This window comes from Capra hircus, chromosome 20, assembly GCF_001704415.2.
Source record: "Capra hircus breed San Clemente chromosome 20, ASM170441v1, whole genome shotgun sequence".
Classification (NCBI taxonomy): Eukaryota; Metazoa; Chordata; class Mammalia; order Artiodactyla; family Bovidae; genus Capra; species Capra hircus.
In genome coordinates this window covers 6,911,100-6,928,610 of record NC_030827.1, presented here as the reverse complement: position 1 = coordinate 6,928,610, position 17,511 = coordinate 6,911,100, and the positions used below count along the sequence as shown (strand labels likewise).

The 17,511-nt window shown below is 40.5% G+C and overlaps 1 protein-coding gene across 1 annotated transcript in view; it reads right to left on the bottom strand.

The window, feature by feature from the left end:
• The window catches only part of LOC102181993 (beta-hexosaminidase subunit beta), a 32,134-nt gene that overhangs the window by 612 nt on the left and 14,011 nt on the right, over positions 1-17,511 (bottom strand). The window contains 9 exon segments of the mRNA XM_018065761.1: positions 125-215; positions 1,192-1,366; positions 2,173-2,245; positions 3,471-3,557; positions 4,545-4,725; positions 7,089-7,218; positions 9,070-9,171; positions 12,732-12,842; positions 13,105-13,151. Of these exon segments, the coding sequence (XP_017921250.1) occupies positions 125-215; positions 1,192-1,366; positions 2,173-2,245; positions 3,471-3,557; positions 4,545-4,725; positions 7,089-7,218; positions 9,070-9,171; positions 12,732-12,842; positions 13,105-13,151 (997 nt within the window).

Below are 17,511 nucleotides of genomic sequence, written 5' to 3'. Positions count from 1 at the left end.
CCCCCAAGGCAATTTAAATTCATGTTTCCTTCAAGAAGCAAACCACACACTTGGGCAAGTTTCTAGTGCTTTCCCACTTAAACTCAGGCCCCTTAGTCCACATGTCCTCCCTGAGGTTCCATACCATAATCTTGGAGTAAGGTTAGTTGCATCCACATACTCTCCCCATATGCAGGCTTCTCCACCAATGACAAGCTGTTTCTGTTCCGGAGTACCTAGATTACAGTCAGTGGTGTGAATTAGGTGGTTGCAACCTGAGGCTCACACACAGAGGTGGCACTGGTTTCTGGTGTTAGCCTGGGGCAAGGCTTCTCTCTGGGAGCCAGGAGGACCTTGGGAGAAGTTCACAGCTGCGGCACAAAAATGGAGGCAAGCTTTATTGCCGCAACTGACCCCGTGGTTCACAGAGCATTTGTTAGCGTGTGTCGACTAACGTAGCAGGCCAGTAGTAAAGAGACCATTTTATTTTGGTTTTCTGCAAACTTATTTGGACACCGGAAGCTCTTCCCCTGGTTGCCTGTGAACAGTGTGCCAAGGAATGCAAGGTGGACTAGTGAGCACCACTCCTGCCTTCAATACCTGTCTTTTGATGTCAAAGAGACTAGGTATCTACAGTAATTACGACTTCTTGATTCTCAGAAAATGCTTTTGGAGAAACAGTTCCTGACAGACCTACAGTTTTGAAACTTTTTAAACACCAGAACACTTTTCCTCAAAGGAAATTGTATATTCAAGTCTAGTGTACAAAACTGGACAAGGCAGAACTGTTCTTAAGGGGTTTGAGAGCCTAGAGCCCCACCACTCAGACATGCCCACCCCCAAGGACGCCTCCTCCCCAGAACCCGGAAGCCACCGAACAGGACGCCATCCCTACTTAGGTGCCTTACACTGCAGAGGAAGCTCAGAGGAGAGACAAGGCTCCTGCAGCCAGGCCTCTTTGAATGCCTAGTGACAAGTCTTATCAGTGTAAGGGAATCGTACTTCAGAAGTTCTTTCATTTAGGAAAGAATGTGGTTTCTTTCACAAAGTTTAAAATGATACTGAGTTCAGTCTGTTGGACTATACACAAGGAAAATCAAGGATCAAAGATAAAAGGGAGGGTAGTAGGTGGTACCTAGATAAAGATTCCCTGGAGGGAGGGGAGGGTTTGCAAAACCTAACACGTCGAATAATGGTGGTTGCTTCACTTACCCGCAAAGTTAAGAGGCTCCACTAAATAGTACCCAGTCCAGTCTTCTCCATAACTGATCAAATCTAAGTACCAAGGAGCAGAAATGATCACAGGGAAGCCAGCTGCTGTAATTTTCCTTAGTTTCATATGAAAGTTGCGCTTTTTCCATACTTGAACTACCGTGCCTGGTGTAAGCTATTAAAGTTACAAATGAAATATGTATTAGGTCTTGCAGCTACAGGAGATGAAATTAAAAGTCTAAGGCACTGTAGCTAATAACTTTTCAAGATCCTTGAATAAAGCAATGTTTTCTTCTTTCCCCTTTCCTCTTTGAGGTAATATCTAATGCAATTTGTAATAACAGGGACATAGACATTTCATCAAACCTTTTAATTTTTTACCTTTTGTCTACATACAATGCCATGTAGGTGTAATAAATTAAGGCATTAGTCCGATTTCTACCACACTATTTTACTTACTTTGGAACTTAGAGGATGCCACTAACCCTTCTGGAAAGATAATTCAAGTAGCTGGACTTTCAAATTTTCAGTTGCCCCAAAGGAAAATAAAGAATTCTGATTATGTCAGAGAGAAGTACCATTTAAAAAAAAAAGTACACTTGACAGTGATACTTAAAAAAAGATGAAGGTTACTTTAACAGCAATAAAGACTCATTCTTATCTGTTTGTTCTGCCCTCCTGAAGAAAGGAACATTTTTCAAAGAACCTCACTTTGTTACTAAGAATGAGATGGAGAGGGAGGAGGGAAGATGGGAGAGAAGAGAAGCAGACCGCACTGAGGGATGAAGTAAATGGAAGAAATCAGATAAATGCCATCGTCACTGGTGTCGGTGTGCGGCTCCTGCCTACCAGCAGCTTAAATGGAAAGGTAAGCTGATCTCCCCCAGCATTACAGGGAAAGCTTAGGGTTCTTCCATCCAAGGTGTTAGAGTATTAAGTCTCATATTATCAGAACCACACGCAGTATTAGTAACCTCTCACCTTGCCTTCATCATCAAAAACCTCTTGCCAGACTATGGATGTCTTCTTCATGGCTGAAATCATATCCAAAACCCTACCATTGAAAAAAAATTACAAAGTTATTTCAGATCACAAACTTAACAGTGTGTGTAAAGAATGCACATTTTATACCAAAGACTGTAACACTGACAGATGCCTCTCAGCATGTGCGTGTGAAGCCGCTTCGGTGTCCCACTGTCGCAACCACATGGACTGTAGCCCACCAGGTCCTGTGTCCATGGGATTCTCCAGGCCAGAATACTGGAGCTGGTAGCCTTTCCCTTCTCCAGGGGATATTCCCAGCCCAGGGATCGAACCCAGGTCTCCCGCATTGCAAGCGGATTCTCTCCCAGCTGAGCCACAAGGGAAGCCCCTTTTTACACTGGTAAAGCAGTGCTTAAAAAATATTTAAAAAGTATGCAGCCATATGCATGCTTGCTCAGTCATGGCTAACTCTTTGCGACCCCATGGACTGTAGCCCACCATGCTCCTCTGTCCATGGGATTTTCTAGGCAAGAATACTCGAGTAGGTTATCATTGCCTCTTCCAGGGGATCTTCCCAGCCCAGGGATCAAACCCACATCTCATGCACTGCAAGCAGATTCTTCACTGCTGAGCCATCAGGGAAGCCCACGAAACCACATGTGCCCCATGAGGTCACCAACACTTACTGTCTGGCTCTTTACAAAATACGGTTCCTACTCTTCACCATAGGGCAGCACTGTCGAGTAGCTCTATCTTCAGGGAAGGGAATGCTCTATATATGCACTTTCCAGTATGGTAGCACTAGTCTCATCTAGCTGTTGGCTCCTGAACACGTGAAATGTGGCGAATGTGACTGAGGAATGAATTTTTAACTTTTTCAAGTATACTTTAAATACAAACAGCCACATGTGGCTGTGGCTGCCATACCAGACAGCACAGGTATAGAGAAAAAGCAATGCTGGAGTTGACAAAATGAATTCCAGAAGCTAGACGGTGACGAAGCCTTCGCAGGGTAGCCTGGGTTTTCAGCTGAGTTCACAGAGCAGATAACTTACCACCCTACGTCTCAACAGTCACCAAAAGGACTGGAGTCACGACGTTATCGATTTAAAGAGAATAGTGGGTATTGCACCCTCCCTTGTGATTTTTCATCTGTACTTTGTGTAACAAAGATTATAACATGTACACTTTGAAAAGGAGTGGAGAGAAAATGAGAAAATAAAATAGTACTAAGAGCTTAAACTTTTACAAAAGGCACTGATGAAACAAACAGAAGTAGGCTTTCAGTAACTTACTTCTGCATATAGAAAGATTGTAGTTTCTCAAATTTTTTGCCAAAGCCTTTGTTCCTCATGAAATGCAGGACTGCTGGATTGGACTTCCTTAAACAAAAACAGTGATAAAAATTTCATTAAAAGCTCCATCTGCCCAATCTTTTTAAAGCAACAGATATCCCCAACATCATTTATACAGATGGAAATCTATTAAAGTTTGTAAAGAGTAAAATAAGCCTAATTATGACTAAATTAAGCCTAAAATAAGCCTAATTATGAGGAGCTACTCCACGTCCAAGGTCAGGGGCAGCGGCCGAGAGGAGCTACCCCTCATCTGAGGTCAGGGCCGGCGGCCGAGAGAGCCAAGTTGGTGATGGACAGGGAGGCCTGGCGTGCTGCAATTCATGGGGTCGCAGAGTCGGACACGCCTGAGCGACTGAACTGAACTGAACTGATGCCTAAAATAAGCCTGCTGCTCCTGCTGCTAAGTCGCTTCAGTCGTGTCTGACTCTGTGAGACCCCATAGACAGCAGCCCACCAGGCTCCCCCATCCCTGGAATTCTCCAGGCAAGAACACTGGAGTGGGTTGCCATTTCCTTCTCCAATGCATAAAAGTGAAAAGTGAAAGTGAAGTGGCCTAATTACACCTAAAATAAGTCTAAAATTTAATTATGAGTTATCTTAACTTTCCACTGCAATTAATTTTTTTAGAAGCTGATATCCTGTAAAAATGGCTTTCCCTAAGCTCCCTCATCATTCTTCCATCTAAGGCTATTTGCACAGAAGATTTTTACTAGAAAAATCTCTCCCAATTAATCACTACCCTCTTCACTAAAGCTATTGTTCTGTATTTAGCTTTTTTTTAATTTCCATTTTCTTCTGCATTTTAATTCTCCTTCCTACAGGCTTCTGTCAATAGCATCAGTGTGTGAATTCTATAAACAATTCACCACCTTAGGAGTTGTGGTCCCAGGTTAACACATCACAGAGGTGTTCCCCCAAGTCTTTCCTCTTCCCAGAGACACCTCTACACCCACTTCAAGTGCAAGAGGTTTTAGAAAAGGGTGGAGGGGCGTGGTCAACAAAGTTTCATACCAACAATGAAAATCTACTTCATCTCCTCCCAGATGAATGAATTTATCTGGAAACACTGTACTAATTTCTTTGAAAAGTTTAGACAGGAAGCTGTAAGTTGAATTCAATATAGGGTTTATAGGTCCGAAAGTCCCAGATGGCTCTCTCGAGTGATAACATGGAGTCAGGACATCTTTCTGGCCTGGCAGGAAACATGGAGAAAGCAGAAGTTCAGGCACAAAGACAAGGTTCTGCACATTACTGTACTACTTTGTTTTGTTGAAGATATATGTTATACAGAAAAAGATAAGCAGGTTTACTCAGAGTTACTTTGGTAATTTCTTCAGATAAGAAAAGGGAGAACTAATTCCTGAATTCTGCCCCTGTGCCGCTTTGCTTCCGTTTCCGTCAGCCTCTCTGAGGTGTTACCCATTTCAGATACTATCTCAAATACTGGTGGCTGGTGGTTTAGTCGCTAAGTGGTGTCCGACTGTTGCAACTCATGGACTGTAGCCCACCAGGCTCCTCTGTCCATGGGATTCTCCAGGCACGAATACTGGAGCCTTGTTGCCATTTCCTTCTCCAGGGGATCTTCCTGACCTGGGAATTGAACCTGGGTCTCCTTCACTATAGGCAGATACTTTACCAACTGAGCTACAAGGGAAGCCCCATCTCAAATATTAAGGGCTCCCAAATTTTCAGCCAGTCTTCTCCCAATCTTCCTTTTCCTCAAGTTTCAATCCATATTTCAAATTCCCTGCTGAACACAATTAGCTTCACTTCAAATATAATCCAACAGGGCTTCCTCGGTGGGTCAGAGATAGAGAATCTGCCTGCCAATGCAGGAGACACAGGTTCGATCCCTGGTCTGGGAAGATCCCACACGCGGAGCAACTAAGCCCGTGCGCCACAACTTCCGAGCCCCCCTGCCACAACCAGAGAGCAGCCCCCGCTCGCTGCAACCAGAGGAGAGCCTGCGCGGCACAAAGACCCAGTGCGGCCCAAATAAATAAATACAACCTAACTGAAACCAGATTCTCTCCCCCAACTCCTTCTGTAGCTTCCCAGTTGTCACATTCTGGTAAGCCAGTCACCATCCCACCAAGTCTCTCGTCCCTCTCCTGCTGGACTCAGTCAGTTGCCAAGTTCTGTGGACTGTATTTCCAGAATGTCTCCCAGTTCAATACATTGTTTGCCATCCCTGTTATCAGCATTCTGCTCTCGGACCTTCACTTCCCCTCTGCCACTTTCACCCAGGGTTCCCTGCACTGAGGACCCACCGTGTCCCTCTTCTACCCTGCAGCTCTCACTGGCTTCCATGCGTCCTGACGAAGCGCAAACTCCTCACCCAAGGCCTACCATGCTACTTTTTCAGACTTATTTCCCACTGTTCTCCAGGTCTATTCTAATAATTTTTATTGAACAATTATAAATGCTAGGTGCAGTGCTATGTGCTTTATATTCATTTTTTAATCTTCAAAAAACATGACATGATGGCTACTACTAATACACCATTTTAGAGATGGGAAGTCTGAGAATGAGATGTTCTGTAACTTGCGCAAGGTCACTCAGTTTATAAATGCGAGAAAGTGAAAAGTGAAAGTGATATTCGCTCAGCTATGTCCGACTCTTTGCAACCCATGGACTATAGCCTGCCTGACTCCTCTGTCCATGGAATTCTCCAGGCAAGAATACTGGAGTGGGTTGCCATGCTCTTCTCCAAGGGATCTTCACCTCCCAGGGATAAAACCTGGGTCTCCTGCATTGCAGGCAGATTCTTTACCATCTCAGCCACCAGGGAAGCCCATAAATGCCAGAAGCAGGACTCAAATCCCAGGCAGTCTCGCTCCAGAAGCAGTTCTTAAGCATCCAATAGCAAAGAATGCGCCTGCAATGCAGGAGACCCCAGTTCGATTCCTGGGTGGGAAAGGTCCCCTGCAGAAGGGACAGGCTACTCACTCCTGGAGTGAGTATTCATGGGCTTTCCTGGTTGCTCAGATGGTAAAGAATTCCCCTGCAATATGGAAGACATGGGTTCATCCAGGGGTTGGGAAGATCCCCTGGAGAACAGCATGGCAACCCACTCCAGTATTCCTGCCTGGAGAATCCCCATGGGCAGAGGAGCCTGGGGGCTACAGTCCAGGGGGTCACGAAGAGTTGGACACGACTGAGAGGCTAAGCACAGCACAGTACATACTGCTCTCTCCTGTGCTGTCCTCCAGCTAAATGCCTTTCCTGTTATTCCCTCTACCAGAAACAAGAATATATTCTTTGATGTCTCAAGAACATTTTAGGTGTTACTTCACTCATGTAACTGTTTAACTCACTTTTCACATTCTACTTGTAATCATTTCTTGTTTCCATTTATCCCTTGTGTTTATACTTTAGGCAATGCCTAGATACAGTGACCTGCTCACAGCAGACGTATACTAGTTATTGAATTACAACCATCAATAGTGCTACCTTTGTGCAAATCACAAGTAAGAACAAAATAAGCAAACACCAAGTCATGAGATGCAGGCGCACACGTGTTCACTTTTAGCAACTCAAAAACACACTCCTTACCTTTTCCCCAAGATGCCGTATGTCCAGGGCTGTCAAATTCTGGCAGGACGCGAATCCCTCGGAATCGGGCATATTCAATCACTGTACGGACATCGTTTGGTGTATAAACATGAGACAAAGAATAGCTTCCCTGCAAAAGTCACATTTATTAAAATTAAAATATATGAGCTGCTCATGGTTCTGTTTGTACTTTGGTATCTGCCAGCAGACTTTTCAGGTATCACAAAGTATTAAAGTCTTATGTGATGTTGGATGACTCATTTAAATTATCTGTTTACTGTATCTTATCAGTAAGCTCTCACCACACTTTGGGTTAATTCCAGATTTATTGACAGAACTATCTATTGACAGAACCAGTACCTTGTTTTAGCAATGTTTACCATCACGCTATTTCAACCTCATGTGACCGTATGACAAAATAGAAATAAAAGGTTCTACTCCAAAGTGAAAATTCTGAATATAATGCCCTTGTCAGTTTTAGAATCAAAATTCACACATTATTACAAAACATAGCTGTTGGCATTCAGGATCACTTTAATAACTGCCAGCAATAAAAATTCCCCTTGAGATGCCCTGATTTTATTTTTTTTAATTAAAGATTACCTTTGGTCCTGTTTTATGTTCTTGAAAAATTAGAAGTCAGTATCAGTGGAAAATAAAGGTCCATTAAAAATGTTACTATGGCACATCTCTCAAGGTATAAATACATAAATATAAATAAATGCTCAACTCCTTAAAAAGTAGTCTTGTCTTCCCCAATCCCAAGAACAAATTTGTATTGAATCAAGAGCTGATCCCAGTTTATAGTAAATACAGGGGACAGAAGAACATATTGACACTGGAAAGACAATCAACAAAACCCAGATTGTGGAAAACTACAGGACAAATTGAGCTTCGTTTCCTCAATGAAAATAATAAAAGAAAAATAAAAAGACATGGTCAGGGATGGGCACCCATAGAACAGATATGTTAACTGACCACAGTGTATGGAGTTTATTTGCATCCCACTGCAAATAAAACAATTGTTTTAAAGAAAAAGGCACTTGGGCATATAGGAATAATGATTGGCTATCTGGATTATTGCTAATTTTTTAGCTGTGATAAGAAGTTATTTTTAAACAGGCCTTTTTACCAATGAGAGATGATGTCTGAGATTACCTTCAAAATAATGGTGGAGGGGATATAGGTGTTGTAGGATGGGCCATTACTTGACTGAAGCTGAGCGATGAGGAAGTGGGAATTCATTAAGTCCTACTTCTGTATATGTTTGGAGCTTTCCATATTAAAAGCAAACAACAACAGGAGTGCTGCCAGGATTTCAATCCAAACCACATCAAAACTTTAAGGAAAGCTTTGGAATTGTGACCAGAGGACTGATTCAGGGTCTTGGATCTGCCCCTTCATAACTACAGCTCTGCATGAGGCATGCAGCTTCTCTTGCTGCCAGTGGCTAGCTCTGCAGCACAGGGGGCTCAGTGAGGCAGCAGGAAGGCCGGCGCCCTGCGCCACTGCTCCACAACTCAGTCAACTTGAACACTGCTAACACCATTATTTTCTGCGAAGGAGCCATTATCTCTTAAGATTCCCTACTTCATACAGTTTTTTAGAGAGAAAAGAAGTTGTCATTTACAGGATTCAGAACAATTCTGTTTAAAACACTTATACAGTTGGGCTACTTGATAAATATAATTATTTAACTTTATGTTAATCACAAAAGCTTCAGGTCTCCTACATCCATTAAGCTTTTAAATCTGTATTTCTGTAGCCCCATAAATGTTTACATTTATGATAACAATTACAAAAGCAGACCAGTTTTGTGGACCTAAAATGTTCAGCAATAGCGTATTAAAATTTTTAAACCATGAATATCTAACTTTTACATTTAAATTATATTCATAATAAGAAACATTTAAGCTGCAAACTTCTAAGGAAACCATACCAAAATTTTCGTACACCAACAACAATAACATGAATTACTCACTTTATTGCTTAATTCAGGAAAAGTGATGCTCTGATAAGGGAAAGACTGGTCATCCACTATGTGCCAGTGGAGAACATTAAACTTATTAAAAGCCATGGCATCCTGCAAGCAAACAAGTTGAAAATTTATACACCTTAAGACCACAATGAGATTATCAACTCATACCTGTCACAATGGCTATTATCAAAAAGGACACAAGAAATGTCGGTGGGAATGTGGAGAAAAGGGAGCCCTCATAAACTCTTGGTGGGAATGTACACTGGTACAGACAACAGTTTGGATGTTTCTCGAAAGACTGAAAATAAAACTTACCATATGACCCAGCAATTCCACCTCTTGGTATACATACCCCCCAAAACAGAAAAACTAATCTGAAAAGACACATGCACCCCAGTGTTCATAGCCGCATTATTTACAATTGCCAAGATACAGAAGCAACCTACGTGTTCATTAACAGATGAATGGATCAAGATGTAGTGTATGTAGTGGATAGACACAATGTAGTGGATATACATTTCTCTGTATATAATGGGATTCTACTCTGCAATAAAAAAGAATGAAATTTTGCTATCTACGAGATGGATGGACTTGGAGGACATTATACCAAGTAAAGTAAATCATACAGAGAAAGATAAAAACTGTGATAGCACTTGTATGTGGACTCTAAAACATACAACAAACTAGTGACTATGATAAAAAAGAAGCAGACTCAGAAAGAACAAACCCAGGGGGGAGGAAAAGGAAAAATAATTACATATCACAGATATACATTCCAATTTATTAATACTTACTATTCAGGATTGCTCCCAATGTGCCTGTTTCCTTTTAAAATTTCCTTTTCAACAAGGGAAGGATGTGAAAAAGTATAAATTTCTTTTCATTTTTCAAAAAGCCTATATACAATTTATATCATAAATTAAAACTTTAACTTTGCCCTACTGGAAGAGAGCCAGCTCATGAATTCCCAGTAGCTCTTGGCTACCACTACTGTGGTGTTCGGGAATAGAGCAGAGGAAAAATGGATTTACAATTCCCACAGTTCTGAGATTTTAGTGCCAACTCTTTCTTATAAATGAAAGAAATTCAGCACACACACAGCACAAATCCGAGTGACATTCTCAGAACTTTGGGGGACACTGACACTGATTTTATGTACACTCTGGAGGAATAAACAAGATAATATGTATGTAAAATATAAAAGATGATATGAAGAAAATGGAAAATAAGTGGAGAGACTTTCCCTATCAGAGAATCAGAACATACAGCCTCCCTCCTCAAGATGCGGCAAGAAGGTGGAGCAGGAAGACCCTCTTACTCACCTCTTGCCATAAACACAGCAAAATTACAACTATTAAGAGTAATTACTGATGAGAAGGACCTGAAGACTAGCAGAAAAGATGTCTTCAGAACTCAAGATACAAAGATGGAAACACAAGGAGGCAAGTAGGTGGGTCAAGACCCACAGTCCTGGGTAGATGACCCACAAATGGGAGGCTATCACAGTTGCAAAGGTTCTCCCCAAAGGGGTGAGGAATCCGAGCCCATATCAGGCTCTGCAGACCAGGGGGTCCAACACTGGGACAGTTAGCCCCCCAAAACATCTAGCATTGAAGGCCAGCAGGACTTGAACACGGGAGAGCTGAAGGGCTACAAGAGACAGACTGTGCTTTTCAAATTTCACAGACTCTAGTTCCAAGGCACAGGCAGTAATTTTTAAGAAGCCAGGGTCAGAACCACTTGCCGATGTTAGCCTCCCAGAGAGGCAGGAGACTACTGGGAATCCCCTTGGGAACAAAAGCTCTAGAGGGACCCATCTGGGGAGCTTGCTGACACTGGTGATGTCAAGTGCTATCTTGGAGTCCTCACTCTAGACTGTCAGCACCAGAGACTCAACTGCCCATCAACAGGCCAGCGCCAGGCCCGGAAGCCAGTCCCACAGGCAGCTGCCCCAGGGCCCAGCTCTGCCCACCCATGGAGCAGCAGCCCCCACAGGAGAAAGGGCCTGTTATATAGGAACCTTATGGTAACTACAAACCAAAAACCTATTAATAGGTACACACACAAAGAAAGGAATCCAGACATAACACTAAAGATAGCCATCACATGGCAAGGGAAGAGAGCAAAAGAAGATAAAAGGAACAAAAGAGAACTATGGAAACAACCCAAAACAATGAACAAAATGACAGTACGTATATATCCATCAATGATAACTTTAAATGTAAACAGACTAAGTTCTCCAATCAGAATAGAGTAGACTCAGCCATAAAAAAATTGAAATCTTGCCATTGTGACAACATGGGTAACTCTAGAGGATATTATGTTAAACACATCAGAGATACGTCAGAGAAAGACAAATACCAAGGATCTCGCTCATCTGTGAAGCCTAAAAAGCAAAATGAAGCAAAAACAGACTCAAATACAGAGAATGGTTGCCAGGAGGGTAAGGGGGTGGGTGAAAATAGGTGAAGAGGATTATGAGGAACGAACCTCCAGCTACGCAATAAATAAGCACTGGGAATGTAATAATATTGTGGTAACTATATGGGTATAGATGGATACCAGACTTATCCTGGTGGTCATTTCATAATGTATGCCAGTGTCAAACCATGATTTAGTATACCTGGAAGTAACAGAATATTGTATGTCAACTATATTCAATAGGAAAGAATCATATGTTAATTCATTCTTCAAGTATAAAATGAGATAAATGGAACATAAAAATGTATGTCAGTCTTTGGTAAATGAGATTATGGGATCACTATTTTAGGTATATCTATGTTCAAACTTTTTTTTACGCTAAGCCTGTATTTCTTTCATTAAAAATTACAATTATATCTTTTGAAGAAAAAATTAAGGTTTTAATGGAAATGTAAAAATAACTATTTTATAACATGCTATATTCATAAATGATTCGGTGAAGATACAGAAAAACTTCTTGACCCTTATAAACTGACAGTGATGGGAGGGATGAACCAATAAAAAGTCAGTAAGAGAAGAGTTACGTCAACTTTGCTTCCCAGCTCCCACCACCTGAGGTTCCATATTTCTTTGGGACATTTTCTTAGTTATAAGCTGCTCTCAGATTCCTTTCTAGGCCACTGAAAAAACAGTAAATGGAAGTCACAAAATTAATGGTCAGTAATTGGAGATATTGGAGAAGGAAATAGCAACCCACTCTAGTATTCCTGCCTGGGAAATCCCATGGACAGAGGAGCCTGGTGGGCTACAGTCCATGGGGTCACAAGAGTCGGACGGAGTAACTCAACAGCAACAGCAGAAACCAGAGGTAATGTATTCCTCGTGAAGTCTCGACCCATGATTATTTGACAATTGAGATTTACATAGAGGGCCAATAGGCAGCATTAAAACTGAGTGTTTTTCTTAACAATGCTGACTGAATACTGGGTTAGCTTCCCTCCCACCTCAATGAAAACAAAAGGGTGGTTCCCTAGGGGAGCTCCCACTTCTCTGCAGAGGAAATTCATTTCTCAGGGAAGGGAGGGAAGAAAGTCCACTGCTCATACTTAGTATAGGGAAATATATTAGTGTATGGAAAATGAATCCCTTGTTCCAGCCAGCACAACAGCATAGTGACCAACACAGAGTAACAACATAAAAGAGCACTTCTTCAGAACAGACGATAGATGAACATAATTACCTACCAGAGTTTTCAAAATAGTCTTAATGGGCAGAAAGTGCCTAGATGTATCGATTAAAATTCCTCTATGAGGAAACCTGGGAGAATCTACAATGTTGGATTCATTGGCAGTGAACTAAAAGACAAAAGAAAACTTTTATTTATTTTTAGAATTTTCTCCAGTTCAATGATGATTACAGCTGTCTATGCAAGTACGGGATAAGAGATTAATTTAAAACCAAACAAAGTGTAAAAATTACATTTACCATCTAAGAGACACACTTGGGGAGAAAAAACATTCAGGAAGCAAAAAATAGCTAAAAAGTTTACATTTTTTTTATAGAATGTTTTATTATGTCTACCCAATAATGTTAGTAACATACAGTAATCATACTTACAGTCCCAGAAGAATGTTGATAAATCAACTGGCTAAAGGTCTCTAAACCTGAGGAAAATAAAATTTATAATTTATTGTATTAATTTATAAAGGAAACAATAAAAGATATATTATCCAAGCATAGAACCATAACCAGGAAAGGCAAATAAAATTAAACATGTTATACTCTGTAACATGCTCTCTAAAATCAAGGCTCAATTTTTAAAAATCCCTGTTGCTATTAAAAAAAAAATGTTTTACTTAATTGTGCCCATACAGTTGTTTCTGTTGTAATGATAAACACAAAAAAATAGTGTTTTAAGAAAACAAAATTCTAGTTCCTTAATAAATTTATAGTATTATAAGAAAGAATTTTTATAATACAATATTATACGCACTTTAGAAGGTACCTAAATTTAACAGAGGGCAAAGAGGCTCAGAAAACACCATTGAAACTATAAAGGCCCAACTTACAGTGTTTTATTTATAACAGCAGAGACTCTTTTTTATGCATGTGGACTGTTCCCTATATTATAGGCCAATTCCTCTATCTAGCCTCGACTTTACCAAAATTCATGGTTCTAGCTGACAACTATATTGCCAAGGAAAATTTTAACCTAAGAATACAGGGATACTTCAGTTCCTTGCATTCCACAGATAACTGCGTTTTCTTACCAATCAAAGGTTTGAAGCAACCTTGCATTGTCAGATGATAATCAGTATTTTTTTCCAATTAAGTGTTTTTAAAATGGGGGAGGAAACAGCAACCCACTCCATTATTCTTGTCAGGGAAATCCCATGGACACAGGGGCCTGGTGGGCTACAGTCCATGGGGTCACAAAGAGTCGGACACGACTTAACGACAACGCAACATTTTAAAATTAAGGTCTGTACCTATTTTTAAGACATAATGCGATTGCTCTGTACTGTTGAAAAACTACAGAATCGTGTAAGCATAACTTTTATATGCCCTGGGAAACCAAAATATCTGTGTGACTCCCTTTATTGAGATAGTCAGTTTACTGCAGCGCTCTAGAACCAAACCCACTGTATCTCCAAGGCTTCCCTGTGGTACAAACTCAAATAACAGAGATGTGACAACATACTACAAAACCACGAAAGATCAGGAGAGACTGCTACGACCAATTACATGCCAACAAATTTGACAACTTAGAAGAAATGAATAAACTCCCAGAGAGAACACCTACCAAGACTGAATGACGAAGAAACAGAATCAGAGACTCATTACTCGTAAGGAGATGGTAACAATAATAAAACATGTCCAACAAACAAAGGCCAGGACCAGAAGGCTTCACTAGTGAACTCTACTGGAAATTTAAAAAAGAATTAATTATTAGGATATGTCACCAAAAGCAAAAGAAATAAAAGCAAAAATTAACAAACGGGATGACACCAAAGTAAAAGCTTCTTCACATCAAAGGAAATCAACGAAAAGGCAATCTACCAAAGGGGAGAAGATATTTGCAAATTATGTATCTATTTAGGGGTTAATATATAAAGAACTCGCACAACCCAATAGCAAAAAACAGTCCAATTAAAAAACGGGTAGAAGATTGTGAACAGGTATATTTTTCAAGGAAGACACAAAAATAGCCAATAGGTACATGAGAAGGTGCTCAACATCATTAAGCATCAGTTCAGTTCAGTCACCTAGTCGTGTCCGACTCTTTGAGACTCCATATACTACAGCAGGCCAGGCCTCCCTGTCCATCCCCAATTCCTGGAGCTTACTCAAAGTCATATCCATTGAGTCAGTGATGCCATCCAACCATCTCACCCTCTGTCATCCCCTTCTCCTCCTGCTTTCAACCATTCCCAGGGTCTTTTCAAATGAGTCAGTTCTTCGCATCAGATGGCCAAAGTATTGGCATTTCAGCTTCAGAATCAGTCATTCCAATGAATATTCAGGACTGATTTCCTTTAGGATGGACTGGTTGGATCTCCTTGCTGCCCAAGGGACTCTCAAGAGTCTTCTCCAACACCACGGTTCAAAAGCATCAATTCTTTAGTGCTCAGTTTTCTTTATAGTCCAACTCTCACATCCATACATGACTACTGGAAAAACCAAAGCTTTCACTACACGAACCTTTGTTGACAAAGCAATGTCTCTGCTTTTTGATATGCTGTCCAGGTTGGTCATAACTTTAAATATTAACCATCAGGGAAAGGCAAATCAAAACCAGTGACCTATCACCTCACGCTTGTTAGAACGGCTATGATCAAAAGCACAAGAAATAACAAGTGTTGGTGAGGATATGCAGTAAAAGGATCACTTATATACTGTTCACGGGAATATAAACTGTTGTAACCACTATATAGCTACCGCATGATCCAGCAATTCCACCTCTGGGTATTTATCCAAAGAAAACAAAAACTCTAAGTCCCTCCACCCCAATAATGTACCTCTGTGTTCACTGCAGCATTAACTGCAATAGCCAAGATATGGAAACAACCTATCCGTCAAAGGATGAATGGATAAAGATATGGTGTGCATATGTATACAGTGGAATACTATTCAGTCACAGAAAGAAGGAAATCTTGCTATTTGTGACAACATGGATGGAACTTAAGGCCATTAGCTAAATGAAATAAGACAGAGAAAGACAAACACTACATGATCTCCATTAGATGTGGAATCTGAAAAACCAAAACCAAGCTCATAAATACAAAAAATAGATTGATAGTTACTAGAGGCAGGGGTAGGGGGTGGGCAAAATGGGTGAAGGGGATCAAAAAGTACAATCTTTCGTATATACGTAAGTCCTAGAGACGTGAGGCACAGCATAGTGACTGTAATTAATAAATATTGTGCTACCTATTTGCAAGTTGCTAAAAAGAGGAAATCTCAGAAGTTCTCATCATAAGAAAAACAATTCTTTTCTAACTATGTGTGGTGATGGATGGTAACTAAACTTACTGTGGTGATCATTTGCATTATATACAAATATCAAATAATTAAGTTGTAAAACTGAAACTAATATAATTTTATGTCAATTATACCTCAAAAAAATTAGGGAAGAATAAAATGTTCAAAGTTGCTTTGGCTATGCCTCCCTCCTACCCCCAAATACAGAATAACTTTGGAATTTTCTGTTAAGTGGCAGTACCCTCAAATATCATTTATGACACATTTGTTACTTTCATAGGCTGACAGTAAGTGGAAAATAAGGACTTCCTGGACTAGATTCACCAAATGCTCCCAAAAGTTCTCATGTGGATCAGGACAGAGATCAATAAAGCTGATTTCCCTAACAGGCCCCAGACAAGACAGGCAGACCAGACTGGTAAAAGTTGAACATCACATCCCATTATATGTAAATAATCTAGATGATAATATCTGTAGTTACATTTGCGGTAAGTCTCTATAGCTATTTTCATGTCACTATTTGAATACGATCACAATCCTACCATTATTACTATGACATAAAACACAGCATTAACAGTCGTTACTTTATTCTAAACAACACTCAACCTGAGTCACATCCAAAGCCTTCTCTCCTTTTAATTACTATAACTTTGGCTAGCTAGCTCACATTAGAGAAAATTATTCTTCTCCTTTTTCAAAACCATACTAATTTGGAAGCCAGTAAAACAAACTCTTATCCTCTTAAAAGAAGAGGTCAAAGCAGCTTTCCAACAACACAAGAGAAGACTCTACACATGGACATCACCAGATGATCAACACCAAAATCAGACTGATTATATTCTTTGCAGCCAAAGATGAAGAAGCTCTGTACAGTCAAGGAGCTGACTGTGGCTCAGATCACGAACTCCTTATTGCCAAATTCAGACTTAAATTGAAGAAAATAGGTAAAACCGCTAGACCATTCAGGTATGACCTCAATCAAATCCCTTATGATTATACATTGGAAGTGAGAAATAGATTCAAGGGCCTAGATCTGATAGAGTGCCTGATGAACTATGGACTGAGGTTTGTGACATTGTACAGGAGACAGGGATCAAGACCACCCCCATGGAAAAGAAATGCAAAAAAGCAAAATGGCTGTCTGCGGAGGCCTTACAAATAGCTGTGAAAAGAAGAGAGGCGAAAAGCAAAGGAGAAAAGGAAAGATATAAGCATCTGAATGCAGAGTTCCAAAGAACAGCAAGGAGAGATAAGAAAGCCTTCTTCAGTGATCAATGCAAAGAAATAGAGGAAAACAACAGAATGGGAAAGACTAGAGATCTCTTCAAGAAAATTAGAGATACCAAGGGAACATTTCATGGGAAGATGGGCTTGATAAAGGACAGAAATGGTATGGACCTCATAGAAGCAGAAGATATTAAGAAGAGGTGGCAAGAATACACAGAAGAACTGCACAAAAAAGATCTTCACGACCCAGATAATCATGATGATGTGATCACTCATCTAGAGCCAGACATATTGGAATGTGAAGTCAAGTGGGCC